The sequence below is a fragment of the Mytilus californianus genome, unplaced genomic scaffold, assembly GCF_021869535.1.
Source record: "Mytilus californianus isolate M0D057914Y unplaced genomic scaffold, xbMytCali1.0.p SCAF_4, whole genome shotgun sequence".
In the NCBI taxonomy this organism is placed as follows: Eukaryota; Metazoa; Mollusca; class Bivalvia; order Mytilida; family Mytilidae; genus Mytilus; species Mytilus californianus.
Window position 1 is genome coordinate 121,015,592 of NW_026262690.1, and position 26,336 is coordinate 121,041,927.

General features: G+C 31.7%; 1 protein-coding gene and 1 long non-coding RNA gene across 4 annotated transcripts in view; one reads left to right on the forward strand and one right to left on the reverse strand.

Annotated features, from left to right (window-relative positions):
* The window catches only part of LOC127699183 (xanthine dehydrogenase/oxidase-like), a 92,739-nt gene extending 70,050 nt beyond the window's left edge, over positions 1 to 22,689 (forward strand). For all 3 annotated transcript variants that reach the window (XM_052202934.1, XM_052202933.1, XM_052202935.1), the window contains 9 exons: positions 1,441 to 1,536; positions 2,010 to 2,138; positions 6,867 to 6,941; positions 8,180 to 8,232; positions 9,324 to 9,441; positions 10,083 to 10,169; positions 11,073 to 11,240; positions 13,362 to 13,529; positions 19,242 to 22,689. In XM_052202934.1, the coding sequence (XP_052058894.1) occupies positions 1,441 to 1,536; positions 2,010 to 2,138; positions 6,867 to 6,941; positions 8,180 to 8,232; positions 9,324 to 9,441; positions 10,083 to 10,169; positions 11,073 to 11,240; positions 13,362 to 13,529; positions 19,242 to 19,292 (945 nt within the window). In that variant the 3' untranslated portion in view covers positions 19,293 to 22,689. The remainder of the gene's footprint in view (positions 1 to 1,440; positions 1,537 to 2,009; positions 2,139 to 6,866; positions 6,942 to 8,179; positions 8,233 to 9,323; positions 9,442 to 10,082; positions 10,170 to 11,072; positions 11,241 to 13,361; positions 13,530 to 19,241) is intronic.
* The window catches only part of LOC127699220 (uncharacterized), a 107,231-nt gene continuing 81,724 nt past the window's right edge, over positions 830 to 26,336 (reverse strand). Inside the window, exon 2 of the long non-coding RNA XR_007981135.1 lies at positions 830 to 1,084. This is a non-coding gene — a long non-coding RNA (uncharacterized LOC127699220). The remainder of the gene's footprint in view (positions 1,085 to 26,336) is intronic.

A 26,336-nucleotide genomic window follows, 5' to 3' on the forward strand; every position in this document is an offset into this window, starting at 1 on the left:
GTGCTCTTATTATTATTGCTATTTTTGAACGACAGACAAGAAAAATGGAAAATATATTATTGCTATTTGAGGGAAAGCAACTGGAAAAAGCCAAACCACAAAATCAAATATCCAAGAAAAAACAATTTTTCCTCAATCAACGAAAAATTTGTATATATGAAGAATCCAGATCATTTTTATATGACCGCAAAAAATTATGGTCATAACAGTTTAGGAATTAGGGGCAAAAAAGGGGCCCAAATAAGCATTTTTCTAGTTTCTAGACAATAACTTGTGGAACGATGTATGGATCTCTCTGAAATTATACCACAAGTTTCCATACCGCAAAGGGATGGTTAGGATTGGCTTTGGGGGTTTTTGGCTCAGACCATTTAGGAATAAGGGGCAAAAAAGTGAAAAAACAAGGATGTCCTGGTTAATGGACAATTACTTAAAGACAAATTACAGTGTAAGGGAGGTAATTCAATGTTGTGTTTGAATTACCTCCCTTACACTGCTTTTAAATTATGTATAAAGAAATGTTGTATTGTCTCGAGGTGATTAGCTGTCATTTTATTTTTAGAAGTTACTATTTTAATGATTTTAAAAATGCTGATTAAGGTAAATTAATTTTAGCCATGATTATGTAATTCATTATTTTCTATTTTAAGACTTTTATGATGGAAATTTGAATTGAGATTATGACCATATCTTGAGGTCTTTTTTTTTGGGGGGGGGGGTTAAAAAAAATTGGTGGTGGGGGTGGGGAACGGGGGACAATTTTTTCTCAAGATTTCAGAAATCAAAAAGAAAATTTCTTCAAATGTTTTTTTTTTTAATTAAAAAAAGGGGGGGGGGGGTTAAAAAAAAATTTTTGGAAAAAGAAAAAGGGGGGGGGGGTCAATTTGCAACAGCATAGTGTATTGCACAAAAGCAAAAAATTGAATATAAATTCAAATCATTTAACCAATTCTAAGTTCTTTGACTACAGTTATTCTGTGTCAGAAACCTATTATGTGTCAAATATTCAATTACAATCCAAATTCAGACCTGTATCAAGTGCGAATATTGTGTCCATTTTTGCCCCAACTGTTCAGGGTTTGACCTCTGTGGTCGTATCCAGCTGCACTCAGCGAAGCAATTTATTTAATTTGTAATTAAACAGTAAAACAAGGAATTATTTGGCTAAGGGGCCGGGGTTAGTTAGTTCATACTGAAATATCAGTGAATGTAAATTAACCTTAGCCATGGGCACATGGCAAACTCTATTTAGTTGGGCTAGTTTTCATCATGCTTTTCTTATCAATTTTCCAGAATTCATGATTATTCCAGATTCAAATAATTCCTTGTTATAAGAAGAAAATTGTGAGAGGTAGAATTTTATACATGAAAATTTCTGTTCTTGTTTGGTCATTTTTTGGACATGTTAAAACAGTAGTGATATTGTTTTGTGTGTTACAGGCAGGGGCTTTAGTTATGGTGTACAGAGATGGGTCAGTATTGGTCACTCATGGAGGTGTTGAAATGGGACAAGGACTTCACACTAAAATGATACAGGTATATTTTATTAGTAGCTTCAATTAAGGAAAAGAATTGTGAAAACAGCTGCACATTCATACAGGAACATCTGTTTAGGTTTGATAGGAGGTAGCATGTAAGAAAGAGGTACAGAGAAGGGGAAAGCACTTGATGCAAAAATGATATGGGCATTTCCTTTGATAAGGTTCAACAGTCTGGAACATGGAACATGATATTTTCAACTTTCCACATTTCACTAAAATGCTTACCAGCTGCTTGATAATTTTGCCTTCTATCATTGATGTTGTAACTAACTAGATGCATGTAAAAAGCAGTAGATAAAAAGTGGAAGATACTAATGTGAGCTATCAAAAACAACAGACAACAGAAAAATAACAAAATACAACTGTAAATAATTTTATGGAGTAATAGTCCTTGATTGCTTAAAGATGTAACTTGACTAATAAATTTAACAATATCCTCATACATTGTATTATTTGTTTATATTGTAGGTTGCTAGTAGAGTTCTGAAAATTCCAACTTCAAAAATACACATCAGTGAGACTAGTACTAACACTGTTCCTAATACTTCCGCCACAGCAGCTAGTGCAAGCTCTGATCTTAATGGAATGGCTGTAAAGGTAAGGTTATTGGCAACCAGCTCTGGCTCTGATCCAAATAGAATGGCTGTAAAGTTAAGGTTAAGCTTGGATCAGAATGGAATGGCTATAGAGGTAAGGCTTATGACAACTAGCTCTAGCTCTAATCTGTATGGAATGATTGGTATTATTAGGGTAGGGTTAATGACAATCAGCTCTAACTCTTACCTCAATGGAATGGTTGTAAAGATAAGGCTAATGGCAACAACCTCAAGCTCCAGCTCTAGCTTTCATCTGAATGAATGATCTGTAAAGGTAAGGCTAATGGCAACCAGTTCTAGCTCTAATCTGAATGGAATGGCTGAAAAGGTTGGGCTAATGGCAACAAGCTCTAGCTCCAGTTCTCATCTGATCGGAATGGTTGTAAAGCTTAGACTAATGGCTGCAAGCTCTAGCTCCAGCTCTCATCTGAATGAAATGGCTGTAAAGGTAATGGAAACAAACTCTAGCTTGATATTTGTTGAATGGCTGCAAAAGTAAGGCTCACGAAAACAAGCTCTAACAAACAAAAAAAAGATTTACATGCATGAATTAATAGGTCAGCTATTGGGTACAAGTAGATCAATTTGACCTACTTTTCATGCATACCGGTTTTGGCCCACATTGACATCAGAGTTAATACTTTGGGTATTTTCATTTGCCAAATTACTTCTCCAATTAATATGACAATTAACAAAACAGGATTTTACATTTAAGCTGTGTGCCTAGAAAATTGCTAACAGTAGTATTTTGTGTAACAAAAAGATGTGTTTGTTGTTAAAAATTAGTTGGTTACTTTAAGCAGCAGGATCATTGAAAGGAAACTCCGCAAAAAAAAATGAAAAATTTATTATTCGTAAGAAATATGCATACAATCATTATTTTTATTCATTCTGGGTTCATCCCTTATTTGATAAATCAGCATGGCTTAAAAAATTATTGCCAGATGATGTGTAAAAATGCCACATTCAGGTATTCTAACGACTTCCTTGCGACCTACAAATTCAATATTATGCAATGTGGATATACATGCATTGCTTCCCTGCTGAGTGAACCAGATGTGCACAGATAAAAATTATAAAGCATGCCGTACCAAATGATGTCAGGTGTAATATACATGTACATCCTGTGTACAACTTTTTATCCCGACTGATAGTAAAATGCAAGATATGAAAGAGGGTGTGGATGGGGGTTTACTAGAATAATGGGCAAAAAATATAAAGAAAAATGGACCAATAAAAAAAAGAATAGAGAATAATGAGGTGCTAAAATATAAAGAATAGAGAATAATGGGCAAAAAATATAAAGAATAGAGAAAAATGGCCTAAAAAATAAAAAAAATAGAGAAATGAAGGACCCCATCCAGACCCTCATGAAATCATACACATATCAAATTGAGCGCATATCATTTAATTAACACACTGTTTATGAACGACATGTTTAAAGAAAGAAAATTATTTTGGTAATGAAATGAACCAGCTGAAAATAGAAATGAAAAGAATAGATTTTATGCATTTTCTTACGATTAAAATTGGAAAAAATAAGTTATAATCTCGATATAAATAAATATTGACATTTTGAACTTCTTATGACAAATTTCGGTCAACATATTGATACTATTATTTGACATAAGAGCGCAGAAAGATATATCTATTGCACACAAATGTCAGAAAGTCAACATAAGGTAAACAGATAGAAAGTCACTGATTGAAACATCACAACTAGTTCTTTTGTTTAAAAATATATATTATATATCTTATATGATAAATGAGGGCCTCGGTGGCCGAGTGGTTTAAGTAGTTACTACTGGAATCACTATCCAGTCAACACTGAGGTTGTGAGTTCGAACCCCGCTCGTGCTGGTGCACTTGACTCCAATCTTAATTGACTAGGATTGTCAGTTTTCCTATCGAAGGTCAGTGGTTTTCTCCGGGCACTCCGGCTTCCTCCACCAATAAAAACTGGCCGCCACGAAATAGCCCAAAAGCGGTGCTTAAAAGTGGCGTTAAAACACCAAAAATCAAAATCAAAATCAAATCTTATATGATAAGAGAAACTTCTTGATCTTTTTATTACATCTATTCATTTAAAGTACAAAATTTTTTTTATTACCATTGTTCAATGGAGATTTATAAAATTTTAATCGTACGAGGGCATCATGAAGCCAATTTGAAAGCTTGTTTTCTTTGCAATTGTTAAAGCATAATAAACTATTTTTGTTTTTAATGCGTGATAATTTAAAAAAACATACTAACTTATTTCACATTTTATTGTTAATATCATTTATGTGACTAGCTATATTTCTTATCGAAATCTTCTTCACTTGAGGAACTGGAGACCTCATTACTTTCACTCTCTGAACTAGATATTTTTAGCTATGATAGTATGAGACAATTCTAGCGACATTATAAAAAATACACTCTAGTCATATGGAAACAAAATGTGAGTTAATCTGAAGAGATTAATAGACTATTTTCATATTACCGACTTTTGACTCCGAAGTTTATATTTTTTCAACAGGTTACCTTCTCTGTGGTAGAACAACCTGTACCAAGTCAAGTAAGAGCAACGTAAAGAAGTAAAATCAAGATTTCTATTGGTACAATATTTGGGAAATAATTAACTGCTTCATATTTTCTTTACACGACAAAATCATCTGAAAGTAGTAAACTTTCCCCTCAAATTACACCGATTATATGCTTAATTTTACTTATATTGGTTGCTCTTACTTGGCCAAGTACCAAGATGTCTTACCACAGAAAAGGTAACCTGTCGAAAAATTATATAATCCGGAGTCAAAAGTCATTAATATGAAAATAGTCTATTGGCGCCATTTGATCACGAATTGATTTCGTAAAAATTTAGCTGTAAATGAAACTTTATTATAAAATAAGCTTGTGTTGATAACTTATTCTATTATTGAGATCAACATTGATATTTTGAAAAGAAAACTTGACTTTAGGTGACTTATAACAGACGGACACGTCACAACGCATCACAATTTCAATACACAAAGATTCGAAATAATATTTAATTTTATTTTGTCTTTTGTTTTTGGTTTCATTTTAATTAGGCAAAGTTGACCTAAGATAGTTTCTGAATTTTTCTTTAACACCCTTAGGTCATATAAATCAAGTTTTTATATATAGCAAGGTTTCAAATAATTGGATTAGAGCGTTTCCATTGAAGTAAGAGAATGTTCAAATATTTGTGTATTAAACTGGCACTTCTGTCTTATAACCCATCCGAGATGTTATTCTCACCTACAACGGTTAACACTTGAGGCTAAAATGCACTCAGGTGAAGATCAAAAGAATAGATTTCAGACAGTCTGTATATTGATTACTGTGAATTAACCACGCCTTCACATGGTATTGTCAGAGAATAATACACATATTTACACAATCCAAGAGGGGATATGTTTGCTAGAATTAAAATGTCAGAACTTGTACATATATTGTCTGACACCACAGTATCAGTTATATATATTTGTGTAACATATACGTCTAAAAAATATCGCATAGAAAATCATTATAATACGATCCACTTTGAGCAAATTCAACATATAAACTATCAGAAATTTGATTCGGCCTTTACCATAGGAATTATAACTAATGAATATGAAAAAAGTTGTAGGTCTGTTTGTTTTACCTTCTTACTTTAAGTTGGTTATAAGCTTTACAAAACAGTCATCGCTTTAAATTATATTAAAAATAATTAGGGAACAAGACTTTAAATGAAATTAATTTCACTCCTGGCATGTCCCAGACTAAAAATATGTCACAATAGACTGGTAAATTTCAATAAATGAAATGGATAATTTTCAATTTTCTTCTTTATTTGTATTTATATAAAGATAAAACTTGGTGAATATGTTATTAATGTTATTATGAACATATTAAGATGATATGTCAATAATCGTGAAGTTTCCCTTTAAACTAGCATGTACATGTGCCTAAGCATGTTAAGGGAATAGACCAAAGAAAGCCCTATTTTAGTTCATTCTTGTTGAATTTCAATCAAAGGAGATTTCTCCAAAATTTTGCAAATAATAATCCTTTAAACTTGTATGGGCAAGTAATCGATTGACTGAATTTTTAATGCTTTACCAGTAAGTAAACACTGCTTCTGAAGACTGGTAAATGTAATAAAATTGAGAATGGAAATGGGAAATGTGTCAAAGAGACAACAACCCGACCAAAGAGCATAAAACAGCCCAAGGTCACCAATGGGTCTTCAACACAGTGAGAAAATCCCGCACCCAGAGGCCGTCTTCAGCTGGCCCTTAAACAAAAATGTGTATGCATATGTGGTTATTTGTTTCATGTTTTTCTTGTTTTGCAAGTCGAGTAAAAAGATCTGATGTTTGTACGAAATATTGTATACATAAACTGCTTTAATCTTAATGGAAAAAAGTGTAAATATTATGTGTGTACATGTACCTATGTTTGAAAGAAATATTTCTGATCTGTTACAATATGAAAATTAAGTATAATCTGTTCAGTATTTTTGTGGTACTGTGGATTCATTATTATTCGTTGGATACCAATTTTCGTGTATTTCGTGGATACAGATGAACCACAAATTAAAATGTTCAACGAACTGCAAGTTTTCTTTAGGGTTGTATGCAGATTTTGGCAAAACCACGAAAATTGGTACCCACGAAAATAAATGAATCCACAGTATTTGTTATATAATTTACCGTAAGTTTCTCCTATTTTACAATTTTAGGCTGCCTGCCAGACAATCTTAGAAAGAATAGAACCCTATATCAATGCAAACCCTAAAGGGTCATGGGAGGATTGGGTAAGTTGTTTTATTGTATTTTCTTTTGTCTTTATCATTCTTCTCAGCTCTTCTGAAATCACTTACCCCGGTACTATAAGTTTGGGACATCAAAACAAACAGACTGGACAATATTATAAAAGTTTGACCCGGACTTATTTTCAATTTAATTTTTGTTTTTACCGGGTGATAAAGTCAAGTTTGAAGACAGGTTGTTATGATAAACATCAAAAGACATTTGTTTTTGATCAAGAAAACATGCAAATGAAAACTTGAAACAGCTATCTAGTGTTTTATTAATTAAATTCAAGATAAATAATATAGACAATTTGGTATTGTACCGAGATGAAAATTATGTAAAGATGCTTAAATTTGTAGTATATCCAAAGGGTATTCATTAAACTTGCAACTTCTGTTAATTTTTAAGTGATTCTGAAACGTATAGGGTGGATGATGGTTCAAATTTTACTTTTGATTTTAACCAGGAAGTTAATAAGATTACCCTATTTATACTCAAAATAGTATTGCTCTCTTAAATGCCGGCCATGACCCTTCAAGAATTCTCCAAGAAACCATAGCGGGGGTCTACTTGTATGACAAAGTAATTGAAATTTCGCAGTCTAATCTAGGGAATAAAAATCTGCCCCTCAATTATGATAAAATTGCATTGAAGTAATAGGGGAAATAATTAGGTCCATCTTCCAATTAATGATTATGAATGATTTGCAATGCTTCAAATTCTGTGTGTATAAAACGATAGAAGGCTTTGCCTTGAGCAACACAATAATAGTTACCACTAGTGCAGCAAGAATTGTCTAACCTTTCAGAGCACATGAGTTCAACCACAAATGTGTATTTTTGTACATTTTCTTTTACAGTGTTATCTGTCCTTTTTCTGTTTGTGGCTTTTCATTTCTTCCATGGTATCGGTATACGCTTGGGGCCTAGATGGCCGAGTGGTCTAAGTAGTCAAACTACTGTATCACTAGCCAGTCAACACTGAGGTTGTGAGTTCGAATCCTGCACGTGCCAGGTGCACTCGACTCCAATATTAATTCAATAAGGATTGTCAGTTTTCCTACCGAAGGTTGGTGGTTCTCTCTGGGCACTCTGGCTTCCTCCACCAATAAAAACTGACCACCACGAAATAGCACAATAGTGTTGAAAGTGGCGTTAAACACCAATCAATCAATCAATCAATCGGTATATGCTTCATTGATCATTTTTTTTAATTTTTATTTTTACCTGTAATTTTCCAGGTGAATTCAGCCTACTTTAACAGAGTGAGTTTATCATCCACAGGATTTTATAAGTAAGTGTATATCTAAAGGAGCTAGTTCAGTAAGGGTTCTATTTGGCCCCAAATATTAAGTTCATTGGTTAAAGATAATAAAATGTTTAAGTTGATGAATAAACATGTAAGAAAGTGAAATAGACTATTTTTGTCATGTCTTTCAAAGCATTGACATGTATACCACAAATAAGCAAAAAAATTGATTTTGGTAAAAGTTGACAAAATCCTTTGGATTTCGACCAAATTTAGGCCTAGGAAACAGAGCTCAGACAAACTAAATATGCAGGGCAAAAATGTAATTTGTTATAACTAATATAATGATACAAGATCTTCTTTGTCACACTTCTGCTATATGTTTCCAGTCCAAAATTGAAATTGATCTGTTTTAATTGAATACGTTTGATCCATATCATTTCTATTACCAGAAATACTCTTTTACTATAGGCTGATTTCTCAAGTCATTTACACATTTTATGGGCTAACTGGATCCCTGCATCTTTGAACTGATAAAGTAATTGTGACTGCTTGACATTTTTCAAACACCCGTCTTTATTCTTATGTACATAATCCAACCCTGCCTTAAGAAATATATATTAATTTTATCATTTAAAAACAGTTATCGAAGCAGTCATGAGGAAGTTATCACCATTAGAATATTCATCCGTTGGCTCAACGAACTGACGTAGATTTTATGCCCAACAAACACACAAATGACGTCACCTAAAACCAAACACTTTGACGGAAAGATTACGATTGGAATCAAGCGTGTTATTCATTGAAAACTCAAATTTGTGCTATTTGTGATGTCAAGAAAAAATGCTAATAGCTTTGATTCATTGTGATATTTATTGGTCAATGAATCCTAATTAAAGATATTGGCTAAAAAATATTGGCTATATTAGGGCCTAGCTGAACATAATCCTTTTATTTTGGATTTTGCCATGCTTAAAGTCAGCATAAGATTCAGAATGAGAAAAAAAATCTTAACCAGTTGGAAAAAATCAAAATAGTTAAAAAAAAATTTTTTTTTTACTCACACATTAAGTAGGTTTCATTCAAGAAACTTTGTTTATCCATTAATTGAGTATATGGTTTTTATTTGTTCACAGAACACCTGGTATAACAGGATTTGATTTTGAGAAACAGGAAGGACGACCATTTGATTATTTCACTTTTGGTGCCAGTTGTTCAGAAGTTGAAATTGATTGTTTAACTGGAGACCACCAGGTAAGAATAAAATTAATCATCTTCTATCAATTTTAAGGGAGTACTGAACACTTTGAATCAAAAAGATTTTGTCTCGTTTAATTTCATAAAATTTTGACAAATATTTATATTGACTTGTCGGCAAAAATAAAAAAAATTTCAAGAAATTTGAACCAGCAATTTGTCAAACACTAATTTGGATCATTGAGAAGCTTGATTTCTCTTTACTAATAGTATGTGATTTAAAACGTTCAGCTATTTTTTAAAGAGTAAACTCCCTTAGATGTTCTGTACCTCCTAAATTTATACCAAAAAAAAAAAGAATTAAAAATACCTCATAGTGTAGTTGATTTGCACAAGGAATCATGAGAATCAACAAAATTTCATCCTATTCTGAATCCAATATGGCAACCACAAATGGAATATAGATTTACATTGGACATCATAGGTAAATAGCATGCAGTGTCATAAAAAAACCTGAATGTTGATTTGTTTGATTTTATCTATGTAAATAACAGAGATTTTACTAGTTTAAAACTGCATTACATTTACGATTATCATCACTAAGGCAATTATACTGAACTTCTACATTGAATTTGAAAGAAGGGCAGATAATCAGTAAGTGTATTACAAAAATTTAAAAGTGATCTTTTTTGTAACAGGTACTAAGAACAGATATTGTTATGGACGTTGGTTGTAGTTTGAACCCTGCTATAGACATAGGCCAGATTGAAGGAGGCTTTATGCAGGTATGTCATCTTATTTATTTTGTTTCAAATAATATTTTTTATAAATTTTGTTAAGCATTCAATGAAAGCTATCTTTCAATTCATAATAAGATCAGAAATATGTTGGAATGTAAAGAGATTTTTTATATAAAACCAAACAACGAAAAAACATAAAAAGACATCACAGGTAAAAAAAAAAAACTTCAAAAACAGACAGATGTCTATACCATATGACAGGCTATATATTATAATGATATCCAAAGTACTAAAACTTAAACTATAAAATATAGACAACCTCAAACATATACCTTTAAATGTGATGGAGGGGCCTCGGTGGCCGAGTGGTCTAAGTAGTTACTACTGTAATCACTAGCCAGTCAACACTGAGGTTGTGAGTTCGAACCCCGCTCGTGCGGGTGCACTCGACTCCAATCTTAATTGACTAGGATTGTCAGTTTTCCTATCAAAGGTCGGTGGTTTTCTCCGACTTCCTCCACCAATAAAACTGGCTGTTAAGAAATAGCCCAAAAGCGATGCTTACAAGTGGCGTTAAAACACAGAAAATCAAAATCAAATTAAATGTGATGGTAATAAACGAGTCTTTTCGGATGCAATCCTGATTCATCCTAAGTCTTAAAAATTTGTGAATGGAATTAAACAATGGACAAGTGTCTACAAAAAAGTCAAGCTAAATTGTTCTAGGCCTGATAAAGTAATGAATAACTCACAAGAGAAAATCAAAGATCTGGAGTTGCAGACATGAAAAATTTAAGCACAATTAATTTAACTAATCAAAGTACTTGATTTGGACTTTGGAGCACAAATTTTGTACTTCAAGTACTGAGTTAAGTTTTTTGACCGATGGCCTTGCAATCAACACCAAATTTATCTAAATGACAAGGATTTTCATGTACTTTTGAATAGGGCTATGGTATGATGTTACTAGAACAACAGAAGATATCACCTGATGGTTTCCTGTTTACCAGAGGCCCATCAAACTACAAGATACCAGGCTTTGGAGATATTCCAGTAGAATTTAATGTATCTCTACTCAAAGGCAGTATCAATCAAAGAGCAGTATATTCTTCCAAGGTGTGTTAATCTACTTTAAGTTAAGGCAATATGCTATAAACCAATAAGTTTTGCAAGTGATTTATTTTTGCAGCTTTTATATATGAATGAAACCAATATGATTAGTCAAGAATATGTCAAACTTGGATCTTTCCTTATATAAATACAAGAATAAAGATAGAAAAATACGAAAAAATAATCACAACAAAATTGGTTGAAAAGTGCTTTGTATATACCGTAGAAACTCGCCTAATAGTCGATCCTACTATAAGTCGGGTGCCCTTTTCAGCTCCAAATTCTAAGGATTTAGTCTTGACCCTCGTATAAGTCGGACAAAATTTGGGCATTTTTTTTTCAGCTGACAGTAACTGAACGCCGGTAAAACCTATGCAAATCGAGGAATAATATTCATTTCTGCATTAATGTTTGTTTGGTTTGAATTTAGTTGATGCTCATCATGATAATTTATATTCTGTTAATAATAAAGATGTATTCATTTCTCTTGTTTTGTTCACTGTTCAAATGTTTGATTAGCCATGTGTTGTTTACATAATGCATCAATGATTTTGTAGGGTATGACTAACAACCTATTGTTTGAGAAAAGCGAAAATAAACCAATATGAACCTGAAAAATTTAAAGTCAATCAACACTTGATGAAAATATTTTTCACAGCATACATAACTCGGTGTTAAATGAGCATGTACACTTCATAATTCTTATTATATTGTGATGATTAAAGGATTAAAAAAATTAAGTGAAGCTAATCAATATATTAAAATAACTAACTCCAACTCATTAGTGTCATCTGTTTACCTATCACTGATAGTTTTCACACCTTTAGTAAATACAACTCTTTGTCTCTTAATTGGGGTTATCAATGGATTATATTGGCTTGTCAATCAATTTTGTAATTTTTGTTTACCTGAGACACTTTAATGAATAATATTTTGATTTTGGGAATGAATCTTAAAATTATTTTTTGATTATTATATGATTTATAAGCATTGAATTGATATCATGATATCACAATAATGACACAATAACTCCGCTGAAAACATCCTTTCACATATTTGGTACATTGTTATCTCCTTTTCATTTTTGGTTCTTGGCTCTTCTTTTGGGTTTATAGGAAAACCATGTGACCATGAAAATCAAAACACAAACCGGAAACAGTAGAATTTCAACACGAATTTGCAGAAAATGTTTACCAAAGAATAAATAAAACACAAAGACAGTATTGTAGTCATTTATTTTCAACAAAAACTTTTTATTTATTGATTTATGTAGGTTTGGCAATCAAAAACGTAGTTTTGACCAGGAAATTCACTCCTGACTCCACTTTTCTCAAGCTTGGATTTTTCCTCTGGTCGCTAGATCTCGTCTATTAGTCGGTCCCCCTCTCTGGATTATGAATTTTACTCCCAATTTTCCGACTAATAAGCGAGTAGGAACGGTAGATGCCTTATGTTATAAAATTGAGAATGGAAATGGGGAATGTGTCAAAGAGACAACAACCCGACCATAGAGTAGACAACAGCCGAAGGTCACCAATGGGTCTTCAATGCAGCGAGAAACTCCCGCACCCGGAGGCGTCCTTCAGCTGGCCCCTAAACAAATATGTATACTAGTTCAGTGATAATGGAACAGTTATGAACAGTTATGAAGTTTCTGTCTGTCATATGTCCATTATCCTTGACCTCATTTTTCATGATTCTGTGACTACTTGAAAAAAAAGTTAACATTTTTATTATTCTTAATTTCTCTCTTATTATGAGTAATAAGATAACTTTATTTGGTATGTGCGTACCTTGCAAGGTACTCATGCCTGTCAGACAGTTTACACTTGACCTCAACCTCATTTCATGGATCAGTGAACAAGGTTAAGTTCTACTATATTTGGTGTATGGAATGATTGTAAGGTGTACATGTCCAACTGGCAGGTGTCATCTGACCTTGACCTCATTTTCATGGTTCAGTGATTATACATGGTTCAGTGATCATGGTTAAGTTTTTTTGTTTTGGTCTGTTGTTCTTAAACTATAAACAAACAAATCTGTGAGAATTGAAATGTAGGCATGATAAATATGTTTTTAATATTCTTAATTTGACAATGTATTTTTGTCAAATTCTATATTTTCCAGGCCATTGGAGAACCACCATTATTTTTATCAGCAGCTGTATTTTTTGCCGTCAAAGATGCTATTAGATCAGCTAGAGTTGATTCAAAACAAGACATCAATTTTACCCTACATAGCCCTGCTACTGCAGAGAGGATCCGAATGGCTTGTAAAGATCAATTTACAGAACAGGTACAGAATAAGTTTATTATATCATTACAATACATTGGATTGCACAGGTTTATTTGTGAGTGGTCATGTTTACTCAGATTGTTCTGAGCAAATGGTTATAAGACATATTTAAAAAATTCATCAATGGTAGGATAGAGCTTTAACCATCTTTTACCCTCATCAACAGTCTCCCTCCCCCACTTGTCCTTAACCCCCCTCCCAGCATATCTTTTCATGAAGTTTGTCATTTAGAAAAGCCAGCAAAGTAGACAATGCAAAATAATTAGAAATGAGTGTCCTTAAATGAGAGGTTGCTTTCAAAGAAATAAACGCCATATATTGGGAAGTTTTTGTTTGTATCTAATTTTCTCTTTGTTTGTCGTTGGCATTTTACCTAAAAAATTTACCATACACAAATATTTCATTGTTCGTTTACAGCCATTGTACAAGGCTGAGAAATGCAATGAGGAACACAGCAAATATTTTGCTGTCCCTTCTTGGGCCCAAAACTGGAAAATGACCACTTATATGGTATTCTAATTTGAAGAAAATGGTCTTATTACAGGAATAGTCTTGCTTGAAAGGGGTAGTTATGGAGACTTTACTGTGCTGTGCTCCTCAATAATGCATTTACAGTATTGTGTATTCATTCATTTTCCTGGTCATCAATTTTTATGAAATGATGAAAAATTGTATTTTTTTCGTGGATACTTAAATAAGTGGTTGTCACCAATTCTGCTTACAAACCTATAGAAATATGGTATTCACTTGAGTATTTGAATTTGCAGTTCATCTTTTCCCATGAAATCTGTGAAAAATTGGTACCCAAGAAATAATATTATATCACAGAATCTGAAAAGGACATGGCTATAAAATAGAGGCGATTCTTTTCTGTTTTTAGCTGATTCCGCAGCGGTAATCGACATTTTTCCTTTATATTTTCTTTATTATACCAACCATTTCTAATTTTATTTCTAATTTTATTGTGCAGAATCATCTCTGATAAAGTATTTAAAATTTTGATCAAAATAATAATCACAAGGTCTAGAGATTCTCATATAACACCCCAACTCTACAAGTGGGGCTATATTGCAATCATCTTGTCTGTCAGTTCCTCCTCCTGTTTGTCCAACAAATATTGGTGTCAGTATTTTGTCAGAACAAAATAACTTCATATTTGGTCAGCAGCTTGACAAAGATGAGTTGAAATTTGTGAGCACTTTTTGGACATGTCAGATGCCTACTTTCTGTTGCAAAAAATTTGGTAAAATATTTCTCCATTTCCTATCAACAGAATGACTTCATATTTGGTCAGCAGCTCAACAGTAACACATTTTGACATGTCTGTGATCTGTCAGACACCTATTTCCTGCTTATTTTTATACCCCACGCTTTATTATTGCGCCGGGTATAATGTTTTTGACCCGTCCGTCTGTCCGTCCGTCTGTCTGTCTGTCCATCAGTCATTCCTGTTCTTGTCATCGCAACTCCTCTGAAACCACACAACAGAAATTCATGAAACTTTGTAGATAATAAGGACATACTATGTAGATTTGCATATCGACAGGAAATTTTGATTCAGTTTTTAGTCCCCTACCGACGAAGTCGGAGGTGACTTTAGGTTTGCACTCCGTCTGTCTGTCTGTCTGTCCATCTGTCAATCCGGCAAATCAGCTTTCCACACTTTTTTTCTTCGTTCTTGAAGATATTGATTTGATATTTGGTATATAGTTTTATCATGACAAGTTATAGATCAAGTTCAAATTTTGTTCCAGTCTGATGATTTAGTCCATAACTCTGGACCATATCTAATGTTAAAGTACTATGTCAAACCATATTTCTGTACAAAGGGAGATAACTCACTTTTTAAAAGACATTCTTTGTTAAATTATTTGAAGAATTTTTTGGCAGGTTTGTTTGTTATTTAGTATAAACTAATTTTCTGAATGCTATATATATACAATGTATAAAAAAAAATTATGAAGAGAAATCCTTTAATTAGATAATAATCTATTTTAATTAATGTATATATTTCAATACATTACATTGTGTAGATAAAAGTTGTTGACATTTTATAGATAAGTTACAAATCTATATTAGTTTGTGACAAATGAAAGAAAAAATATTTGGAACTATTAATTATATTTAATTATAATTTGAAAATAGATATACACTTTATTACATCATATCTAATTTCAAAGAACTATTAATCATATCTAATGTTTTTTTCACTCATATAATCAGTTTTCCACACTGTTTTTTAGTCATGCTTGAAGATATTGACATGATATTTACTTTTTGTTTACACCGTGACAAGTTATAGAACAAGTTAGCATTTTGTTCCAGTAAAATGAATTTTTACCCAGTAGGGGACTATGTATTTCCATGCAATACTCTCAGGATGCTTGTTTTTCTAGGAGTTATGCCCATTTGCACTTATTGGCCTCAATATACTGCACAGTTTGTAATCGCAACTCCTCTGAAACCACACAACAGAATTTCATGAAACTTTGTAGATAATAAGGACATACTATGTAGATGTGCATATCGACAGGAAATTATGATTCAATTTTTTTTCTAGGAGTTATCTTACGTACCTTTGAACTTATTGGCCTCAATATACTACAGTCCGTCAGTCCTGTTCTTGTCATCGCAACTCCTCTGAAACCACATAACAGAACTTCATGAAACTTTGTAGATAATAAGGACATACTATGTAGATGTGCATATCGACAGGAAATTATGATTCAATTTTTTTTCTAGGAGTTATATTATGCCCCTTTGAACTTATTGGCCTCAATTTACTACAGTCTGTCAGTCCTGTTCTTGTCATCGCAACTCCTCTGAAACCACACCACAGAATTTCATGAAACTTTGTAGATAAAAAGGACATAACATGTAAATGTGCATATCCACAAGAAATTATTATCAATTGACTTTTGTAAGGAGTTATGAGTCTGCGACACTCAGGCATCTCGTGAGATTTTGTTTGCTCAGTGTCAATGTGGGGGCGTGGGGTATGTGAGTGTGCTCACAAAGGTTCTTTAATATACTTTGAATTACCTGGGAAGGTATGATAGCATGACTGGCAGGCATTCTTGTTTATCTTTTTATGCAAATTATACCATACTATAAAGGAGTATGGTCACGAAGGTAAAAACCTACCTTGGGATATTAAATTAGCAAATTAAGATAGACTTGACACTTTGATTGACTGCTGCTTGTTTAAATAATGTTGATAGCTTCAAAAGTATGATATTTTACAAGTTTTTAGCCAAATTGCCTGTTTATACGCATATATTTGTATTTAAACAGTAAATTTCCATCTGAAAAATGTTGAGCACAGCTTGGACCAAAAGAAAATTGTTATTAAGATAAATGTAGGTCAGATACACATCCTAACAAAACTTTATGATGGTCCTTGCATGTGGCTACGTAGTTTGAATAAAAAACCATTAAAATTTAGGCAAAAATTACCATAATCAGCCTCGTAAAGTCCACACTGGTACATTGTCCGCACCCCCTTTTCGCCACGAGAATTCAGGAAAAAATCTTTTTGTAACTGGTTGGAAATGTCTAATGAAACTCCCGTAATTTCAAATCATGTGTGATCATTTGTGGTATTTTCATGGAAAATCCTGTTTTCCATCATCAAATAGAAGCTGAAAATGCTTGTAAATGATTCTACAACACTTCAAGAGTGTTAAAATAAGTCAAAATCACAAAACAACCAATAAGGAAAGTTGTGTTTGACATTAACTAGAAGTATGAATAGCAGACTGTGCAGAAAATCCATACTTAATAAATATCACTAGAATACCACTTGGAAAGTAAAACAGTTTGTCCTTTAGTAAAATATATCCATCAAATTAATGTTTGAAGGATCTTTAGCTAAAGCAAAACACATGCGTCATTATGAAACACCAAAACAGAAAAAATAACCAATTACATTTTGTAGAGTATGCATCGTTATGAATAAGCTGGCTCCCTCTGACTTGTACACTTTTTTCATTCAGTGAAATACAAGTGGATTCCAGTTTGTGTTATGCAATGCTTTGAAAAGAAATGAGAAATTTGTAATGAAGCATTTTATTTTGATATTTATCAGTTAATATTGGATTTTGAATTAAAATTGCATATTTATATGGATTAGGTAAATAATTATTAGTTTGGAAAATAAATAAGGGGCACCCTCTAAAATTTCAATAACAAACATAGTGGAATGCAAACAAACCTCGCAAAATCGAGTTTTTCTCTTATTCCTTTCTTATAGTACTTTAAAATATGCACCCCTGCCTAGCAATCTTACTTTTGGAACAAAATAGGGTGGACTATACAAGCCTGTATTCGGTAGTCAAATATAAGATTTTCATCACAATTGTTCTAATGCTTCAGAGCTTATTTCCTTTGTATTTTTTCATCAAATTTTTAGGTCACCGGGGCCCAAAGGGCCCCATGTGAACTTATGCCATCACTTGGCATCCGTCGTCGTCCTTCGTCTGTCGTCGTCGTCTGTCGTCGTAAACTATTTCAAAAATCTTCTCCTCTGAAACTATTGGGCCAAATACCTTCAAACTTTAACTAAATGTTCCTTAGGGTATCTAGTTTATAAATTGTATCCGAAGTTTTGATCCATCGACAAACATGGCCGCCATGGCTAAAAATAGAACATAAGGGTCAAATGCAGTTTTTGGCTTATATCTCAAAAACTAAAGCTTTTATAGCAAATCTGACACGGGGTAAAATTGTTCAATTGGTCAAGATCTATCAGCTCTGAAATTTTCAGACGAATCGAACAACCCATTGTTGGGTTGCTGCCACCGAATTGGTAGTTTTAACAAAATTTTGCAGTTTTTTTTGTTATTATTTTGAATATTATTATAGATATATATAAACTGTAAGCAGCAATAATGTTCAGCAAAGTAAGATCTACAAAAAAGTTAATATGACCATAATTGTCAATTGACCCCTTAAGGAGTTATTGCCCTTTAAAGACAATTTTACACAATTTGTTCATCAAGTTTGCTAACAATTAAAAATCTTCTCCTCTGAAACTACTGGGCTAATTACATTCAAACTTTAACTAAATGTTCCTTAGGGTATCTTGTTTATAAATTGTATCTGAAGTTTGTATCCATCAACAAACATGTCTGCCATGGCTAAAAATAGAACATAAGGGTCAAATGCAGTTTTTGGCTTATATCTCAAAAACTAAATCTTTTAGAGCAAATGTGACATGGGGTAAAATTGTTTAATTGGTCAAGATCTATCGGCCGTGAAATTATCAGACGAATCGAACAACCCATTGTTGGGTTGCTGCCACCATATTGGTAGTTTTAACAAAATTTTGCAGTTTTTTGTTATTATTTTGAATATTATTATAGATATATATAAACTGTAAGCAGCAATAATGTTCAGCAAAGTAAGATCTACAAAAAAGTTAATATGACCAAAATTGTCAATTGACCCCTTAAGGAGTTATTGCCCTTTAAAGACAATTTTACACAATTTGTTCATCAAGTTTGCTAACATTTAAAAATCTTCTCCTCTGAAATACAGGTGAGCGATTCAGGCTCTTGAGAGCCTCTTGTTAATTGAATTACTAAAGCTAAAGTTCACATAATTTAAGGCCAATATGGACCCTTTGTGAATCCCCTTGGTCCATCAGGGGATACATCAATATGCAAGTTATTTCAGTATACTTTCATTACAAATTAATTTTAATATTTACAGTTTCCAGAACCTGAAGAAGGGAGTTATAAACCATGGTTTGTAAATCTATGATGACTGCTAATTGGTGGATAACTATGGATTCATTATAAAACATGGTTTGAGAATTCATATTAATGACTTTGAACTAGTAGATTACTGACTCATTATAAAGTAGGATTTATGAATCAGTAATGACTTCTAACTGGTGGATTACTTTGGACTCATTTATGAATATATGATACATAACAACTTTACATAGAGTTGGAAACTCATTTTTGTACTGAAGAATAATAATGTTTAATTGCATTCTGCTTTCACAATATACAGAGCTTTATATTATCATTCTTATTTATGCTTTACTTTTATTTTATTATTAAGATTTTTTATTAAGACAATATTTTAAGGTTGTTAACCAGTAATCTTTGTATGAAATAAGAAATGATAAATTTGAATGTTTTTAAATGAAAATAATTATTCTTCTGGAAGATTTTCAGTGTATGTTTGTTAATGCACTGTTAAACCCTGTTAATATTGAGTCGATTTTTTAGTGTTTAATATGGTATTACAGATCAAGTTTGTTTTATATATGTCAGATATTATACTTTTTATGAATTTGGACTTGGTATGGTCAACCATGTTCCTACAGTCAGGGGCATTAGAATACAGCTAGCTATATATTTTCTTTTAAATGTTATGTGAAGGGATAACAATTAGTGTAGTATTTATCTAGACAGTTATTTTAATAAAGAATTGAATTAATTGATAATAATATTTATTATAATTTACCGTTTTCAAGGACCATTTATGCATTTTTTCCAAGTTAGATCTATCTCAATATTTTTGAAGGGGAAAGTTAATAATCATGAGCATTAAATGTTGTTATTAGAGGCCCTTCAAGTGTTTTTAAAGTCAGCCAATCAGGCTCTATGTCACCAGTCAAGATTTGACAAAATTCTGAATTTAAGGTATAAAGTTAAACCATAGATGTGTAAATGGCTTGCAGAAAGTACAAAACACCATTTAATTCATCTACCGCAATCTTTTTGTATGTAAGTTTTCCAGAAGGGGAAGTACATATACTTAATTGGGGTTATCTTTTTGATTTTTATGGAATTTTGTATTCAATTTTGATATAATCTGCTTTCTATATTTGTGATCAAGTCCGATTTGCTAGCTCACAGCTTTAATAGTGCTTTGATTTTTGTGTTTGGGATACAGTCTGAATAACATACAGTGTAAACCCTACATCTTCTACTCGTATTATAACACTGTAAGGTTGAAATGGTTTGCTTTAATTAAATTATACACATTTTTTTATTAAATGCATAATTGTAATAATTTTATATTTGTAAACTTTATGAGATTAGATGATCAGTTTAACACAATAGAACCCTTGGACTGCTGTAAATTCAAAATTATTGTGTGCATTTATTAAAGTGATCAAGACTGAACAAAAATGTGAGATTAATTATTGTGATTTCAGGAAAAGCTTCATACAGATATATGCATCCGAAATCAGAATGTGAGTTCTGGGTTGAATTGATCAATCAGTGAACATTATTTCATTAACTTGTCCTCAAGAAAATAAGTTTTAGAACTGGCACTTTGAATAATTTTACAGTTATGACCATTTTGTCCTCCATTGTATTTGCTGAACAATTCATATTTAACAAGTAATCTGCCTATTGTGTTGTTCTAGTCTTTTTAATTAATTTACACTTTACTGGAAATGTGTTTTACTACAATAAGTTATAATATTACCTAACAGCTTCTTACACCATGATTAAAAATAGCATTGACAGTTATTATCTAACTATTGTCCATAATTATTATTTGGAAATTGTGCTTTATGAAATATTTTAGTCAGTTACCAGAACTTATTCTGTCCTTATGTTGAAAGGACTTGCAAAAAGAACAATCATACAAACTTATTTGTAATCCAGGTAGTTCTATTTCAATGGTATTTTTAAGTAGTGTGTACATGCATGTATATAGCCTAATATACATAGAACAATATATTAACCTTACTTGAAGTTGTATTATACTACACTAGCAAATGAATTTTAGTCTTAAATGGTCATTTTTATTTTAACATCATTTGAAAAGTCTGAACTATTAATAAACTATTGAGTCATGTTCAGTCAATTTTCAGACTTAAAACCTTAAAATAAATTCATTACTGTATAGACAAGTTGCTTGCTGTCAATTCAGTACTGTTTAGTAACTTTTCAGACAATTCAGTATGATGTTGATGTGTGCAGTAAATAACTACTGAACATAGACTGAACAGATCTCAATTGACTGCAAGCAATCAAATTGTTTTAAGTGTTTAAGATGAAACATTTGAAATGTCAATTGTGACTGACCTCCAACTGTGGTATTGATAGCAGACGTCATTCAATCAAAGTTAAATGTCTGAATTGGTCCTTTAATATCAAACTTAGTTTAATTTTGTTTCCTTGTTTTTGTAGATTAATGTATAAAATAAATATCAAACTAATGTAAATACTAAAAGCTTTTAAGCAGGATTATTTATATCTATATAGTGTTGACTTTGTGAAGCTTTGAAATATGAAATCTTATCTGTAACCTTTTTTTTTTGCAGTTGCATCTATTTCACAATTTTATCTGTATTTCGATTTACTCTATCTTACTTTTGCAGGAAAATTAATTCTCTTTAATAAACTTTAATTAAAGCCTTTGAAAAAAATCCAGTATTTGATTTGTTTGTCATTCAAAACAAAATATTAGACAGCTGAAACACCTTTAAATATGTTAACAAATATTGTTTTGAATACTGTGCATCTTTTTGCAGATGAAAATAAATTTGTATTGTCATAGATGTTTGATGATAGAAAATTGTAGATTTTTTTTTTATGAAAATAAGGTTTTTTTAACCTGCCCTTGAGAATTTGAGATATTAAGGCTTTTGTGATATTCAAAAATTTCAAGAGATAATATTTGGATTGTCCCATTGATATTAATAGAGTTGACACCTATGTTACAACATTTGTCCTCTTAGAATGAATCCAGTCCGTGTACAATCTGATTTAAATACGGATTCTTTGTGCACACTTAGCTTACATCGGTGTGACAACATTCCATCCTACTTTCTGTGTGTATCATTACGATAAAACCAGAGGATCCCAAAGGTTGTTTAAACAGTAAGTAGAAGGTTTTCAGATTTTTGTAAGCAATGCGTGGATACAGGATCTGTAATTTAATCAGATCACCGTATATAGCTTTACATATTTAAGATATATTTATTTTTGATAGCTTTATACACAAAAGTCAAAGTTGAATGTGTGAACTACAATAAAATTTTATTTAGACATTGAGGAAGTATATATGTTTAGCATTTATTACCTTTGGTTTGACATAAATATATTGATGAATTGCTTGTATTGATGATTTGTTTGTTTGTTATGCTTACTATGTATTATAGGAATAAAAAGTTGACATCTATGCACTTATATTGTTCTGTTAGACTTTTGTCCCTGGTTATGGGGAGGATTGAGTGCTTTCAAACATGTTCAACCCGCCACATTGTTTAAATGCCTGTCCTAAAGTCAAGAGCCTGTTATTAAGTAGTTGTTTTTGGTTGCTTTCTGTTATATTTGTTTTTCCTTTATTGTTTGACCATAAGTCAGCCTATATTTTTAGACTTAATCATTAAGGTGGTACCCAACACCTTGACTAATATTAATTTGGCTCGTTTAATTTTCATAAAATTTGGACAAAATGTTTACTTTGACCCTTTGACAAAAATATAAAAATTTCAAAAAATTTGAACCAACCACTTTATCAGAAAAATTTCATTGGATATATAGCAGTTTGACAAACACTAATTTTGATCATTGAGAAGCTTAATATTTCCTTAACAATACAACGTAATTAAAACGTTTAGCTGATTTTTACAGAGTTATCTCCCTGTAGTGTTAGGTACCACCTTAAATGAAGCATTCAAGTTCATTTCTCAAATACTAGCAACCTACATGTCATTTCATTTCAGTCTTTTTTACTTGCATGTGTTTTTTAATCACCTCAGCTTTATCAAGTTGCTTAGGAGTCCAGTCAAACTTTGTAATTATAGATAACACATAAATGTAGAGGACATAATTTATCTAACAACATGTACTTGAGAAATATGAGTGTATCCTTATAAAATGATATGTAGTGTATCATCATTACAGACATCTGACTTTTTACCCTCAAGGTCAAATTATTTATAGCAAGTAGGCTGTTTATAAACCCAAAACTTAGTTTTATTTCAACATCAAATATATTGCACCAGACTTACATTTCAGGCTTCAATGACTTCAGTTATATCTAAATTATAGGCCAGTCATAAGAAATACATAACACAAGCACAGTTTTAAAATTTATTTCTTTAATAAATAAAGTACACAAAACCATGTACATGGCGTATTAAGGATGTACTTAGGTGAAATTAAAAAAAATCTAGAATTTAAAATTGATATTATAAGTCAGAAGAGCATTAGTTGAGGAAATAGGGAAATAAAAACCAAGGAGTCTGAAAAAAATTCCTAAACCTGACCTAAGTACATCATTAAAAACTGATTCTGAGACATTAAAAATCTTCAACTACTGTCTTGGGAAAATGACTTCTATTTTATGCACAATTATTTCTGAGGTACACCTTTTTGAAACTATGGTAAAATGTATTTCATTTTCCCCTTATAAACTTAAGTTAAAAAAAAATTCTGCTTTTCAATTATTAAACTATCAAAATCCATTTTTGTCCCCCGTATAGAAATACTGGAGGTCCGTCCGTCAAGTCTCGTTAGCACTCTCACATGTACAATTCTAGCCAGATTTTTATAAAACTTATATCATAGATTTATATCAGCAATGTCTCAGACGAATTCGAAAATCAGTGCCGATCAACTATTTTTAAAAGATTTATGCCCCTTGGAAACATTAATTATATGGAAAATTGCTTCGTTAGCACTCTCGTGTGTACAATTCTTGCCAGATTTTATGAAACTTATATTGAAGTTTTATATCAGCAATGTCTCGGATGAGATCGAAAATCAGTGCTGATCAACTATTTTTATTCGCCCGTTTACGGGTCGTATTATTGTATACCGTTGTCCGTCCGTCCGTCTGTCCGTCGTCAACATGTCGGACATTAACTCAAAAATACTTTAACCAATTTGCATAAAACTTTGGTGAATTGTTTATATCTATTGACGTGAGCTCCCTTTCGTTTTTTATAAAATTTAGATTTTACGTTTCCGAGTTATGGGGTTTTATTCATTAAAAAAAGGGTGATTTTCAAGTTTTCGGACAATAAGTCAAGAATGCTTTCACCAACTTGCAAGAAATTGTGGTGAATTGTTTATATCTATTTACATGAGTGCCCTTTCGATTTTTTTAAATTTTAGATTTTACGTTTCCGAGTTACAGGATTTTATTCTTAAAAAAAGGGGGGATTTTCCAGTTTTCGGACAAAAACTCAAAAATGCTTTCAGCAATTCTTATGAAACTTTGGTGAATTGTTTGTATGTATTGCTGTAAGCTCCCTTTAGAATTTTATAAATTTTACATTTTACATTTCTGAGTTATGGGGTTTTATTCATTAAAAAAAGGGATAATTTTCCGGTTTTCGGACAATAACTCAAATATGCTGTCACAAATTCTCATGAAACTTTGGTGAATTGTTTATATCGATTGATGTAATCTCCCTTTTTTTTTTCATCAATTTCTAATATGACATTGAGAATTAATTGAACTTTATTTGTTTATAGTCTGACAACAGATTTACTAAGTATTGCACAACAGCAAGAAATCTTTAATTGAATATAAATTCAATTCATATAACCAATTTCAAGATCTATGACTACATTTATTCAGAAAGCTATAATATGTCAAATATTTAATTACAATCCAAATTCAGACCTGAATCAAGCTTGAATATTGTGTCCATTTTTGCCCCAACTGTTCAGGGTTGGACCTCTGCGGGCGTATCTAGCTGCGCTCAGCGAAGCAGTTTATTAAAAGAGTTGTGCCCTTGGAAACATTTCTTATATAGAAAATTGCATTGTTAACGCTCTCATATGTACAATTTTTGCAAGATTTTTATGAAACTTATATTGTAGGTTTATATCAGCAATGTCTTGGACAAATTTGAAAATCAGTGCCGAACAACTATTTTTAAAAGAGTTATGCCCCTTAGAAACATTAATTATATGGAAAATTGAATCGTTGGCACTCTCATGTGTACAATTCTTTCCAGATTTTTATGAAACTTAAATTGTAGGTTTATATAAGAAATGTCTCGGAAGAGTTCGAAAATCAGTGCCGATCAACTATTTGTAAAAGAGTTATGCCTCTTGAAAACATTAATTATATGGAAAATTGAATTAATAGCGCTCTTAACAATAGAACGTGATTAAAACGTTTAGCTGATTTTTACAGAGTTATCTCCCTGTAGTGTTATGGACCACCTTAATTTAAAAAAAAATATATAAAAAGGCAATATACATAATATATTATGTCCTTGAAATTTATGATTAAAAGATAAATGTCAAGTATATCCATAATTTCAACAACAATCAATTCAACTTTGAATTAACAGTGGATTTCATAATTTTAACAATTCATTGTAACATCATAATTAACAGTTAACACAAATAAGACAATGAGGATAAATATTCACTCACAGAATCATATACCATTCATTCACAAACAATATTTACTCACGAATTTCATCAGATCTATTCCCACAAAAAATCACTGAATTTTTTGGTTCAACAAACATAAAATTATGCATTTTGATGTGTTCAAAACAATTTATAAGTTACTATTTGATGTAGGTATGAATATAAACAAATCTTTTCATTTACAACCTAAACAGTGCAATTGTGAATTGATGCCATGATAATTGGTGATGTTATCCAATCAAAATGAACGTTACAAACAATGTTGCATTAGAATTACTATTTGATGAAGATATGAATATACACAAATCTTGTCACATTAAATTCATATAACAACCTAAACAGTGCACAAGTTAACCCATTGTCTTTCACAGTCTGAGGTTCAACTCTGGTAAATCTTGGGTAGAGTTACCTGCAACAAGTTGTTTCCCCT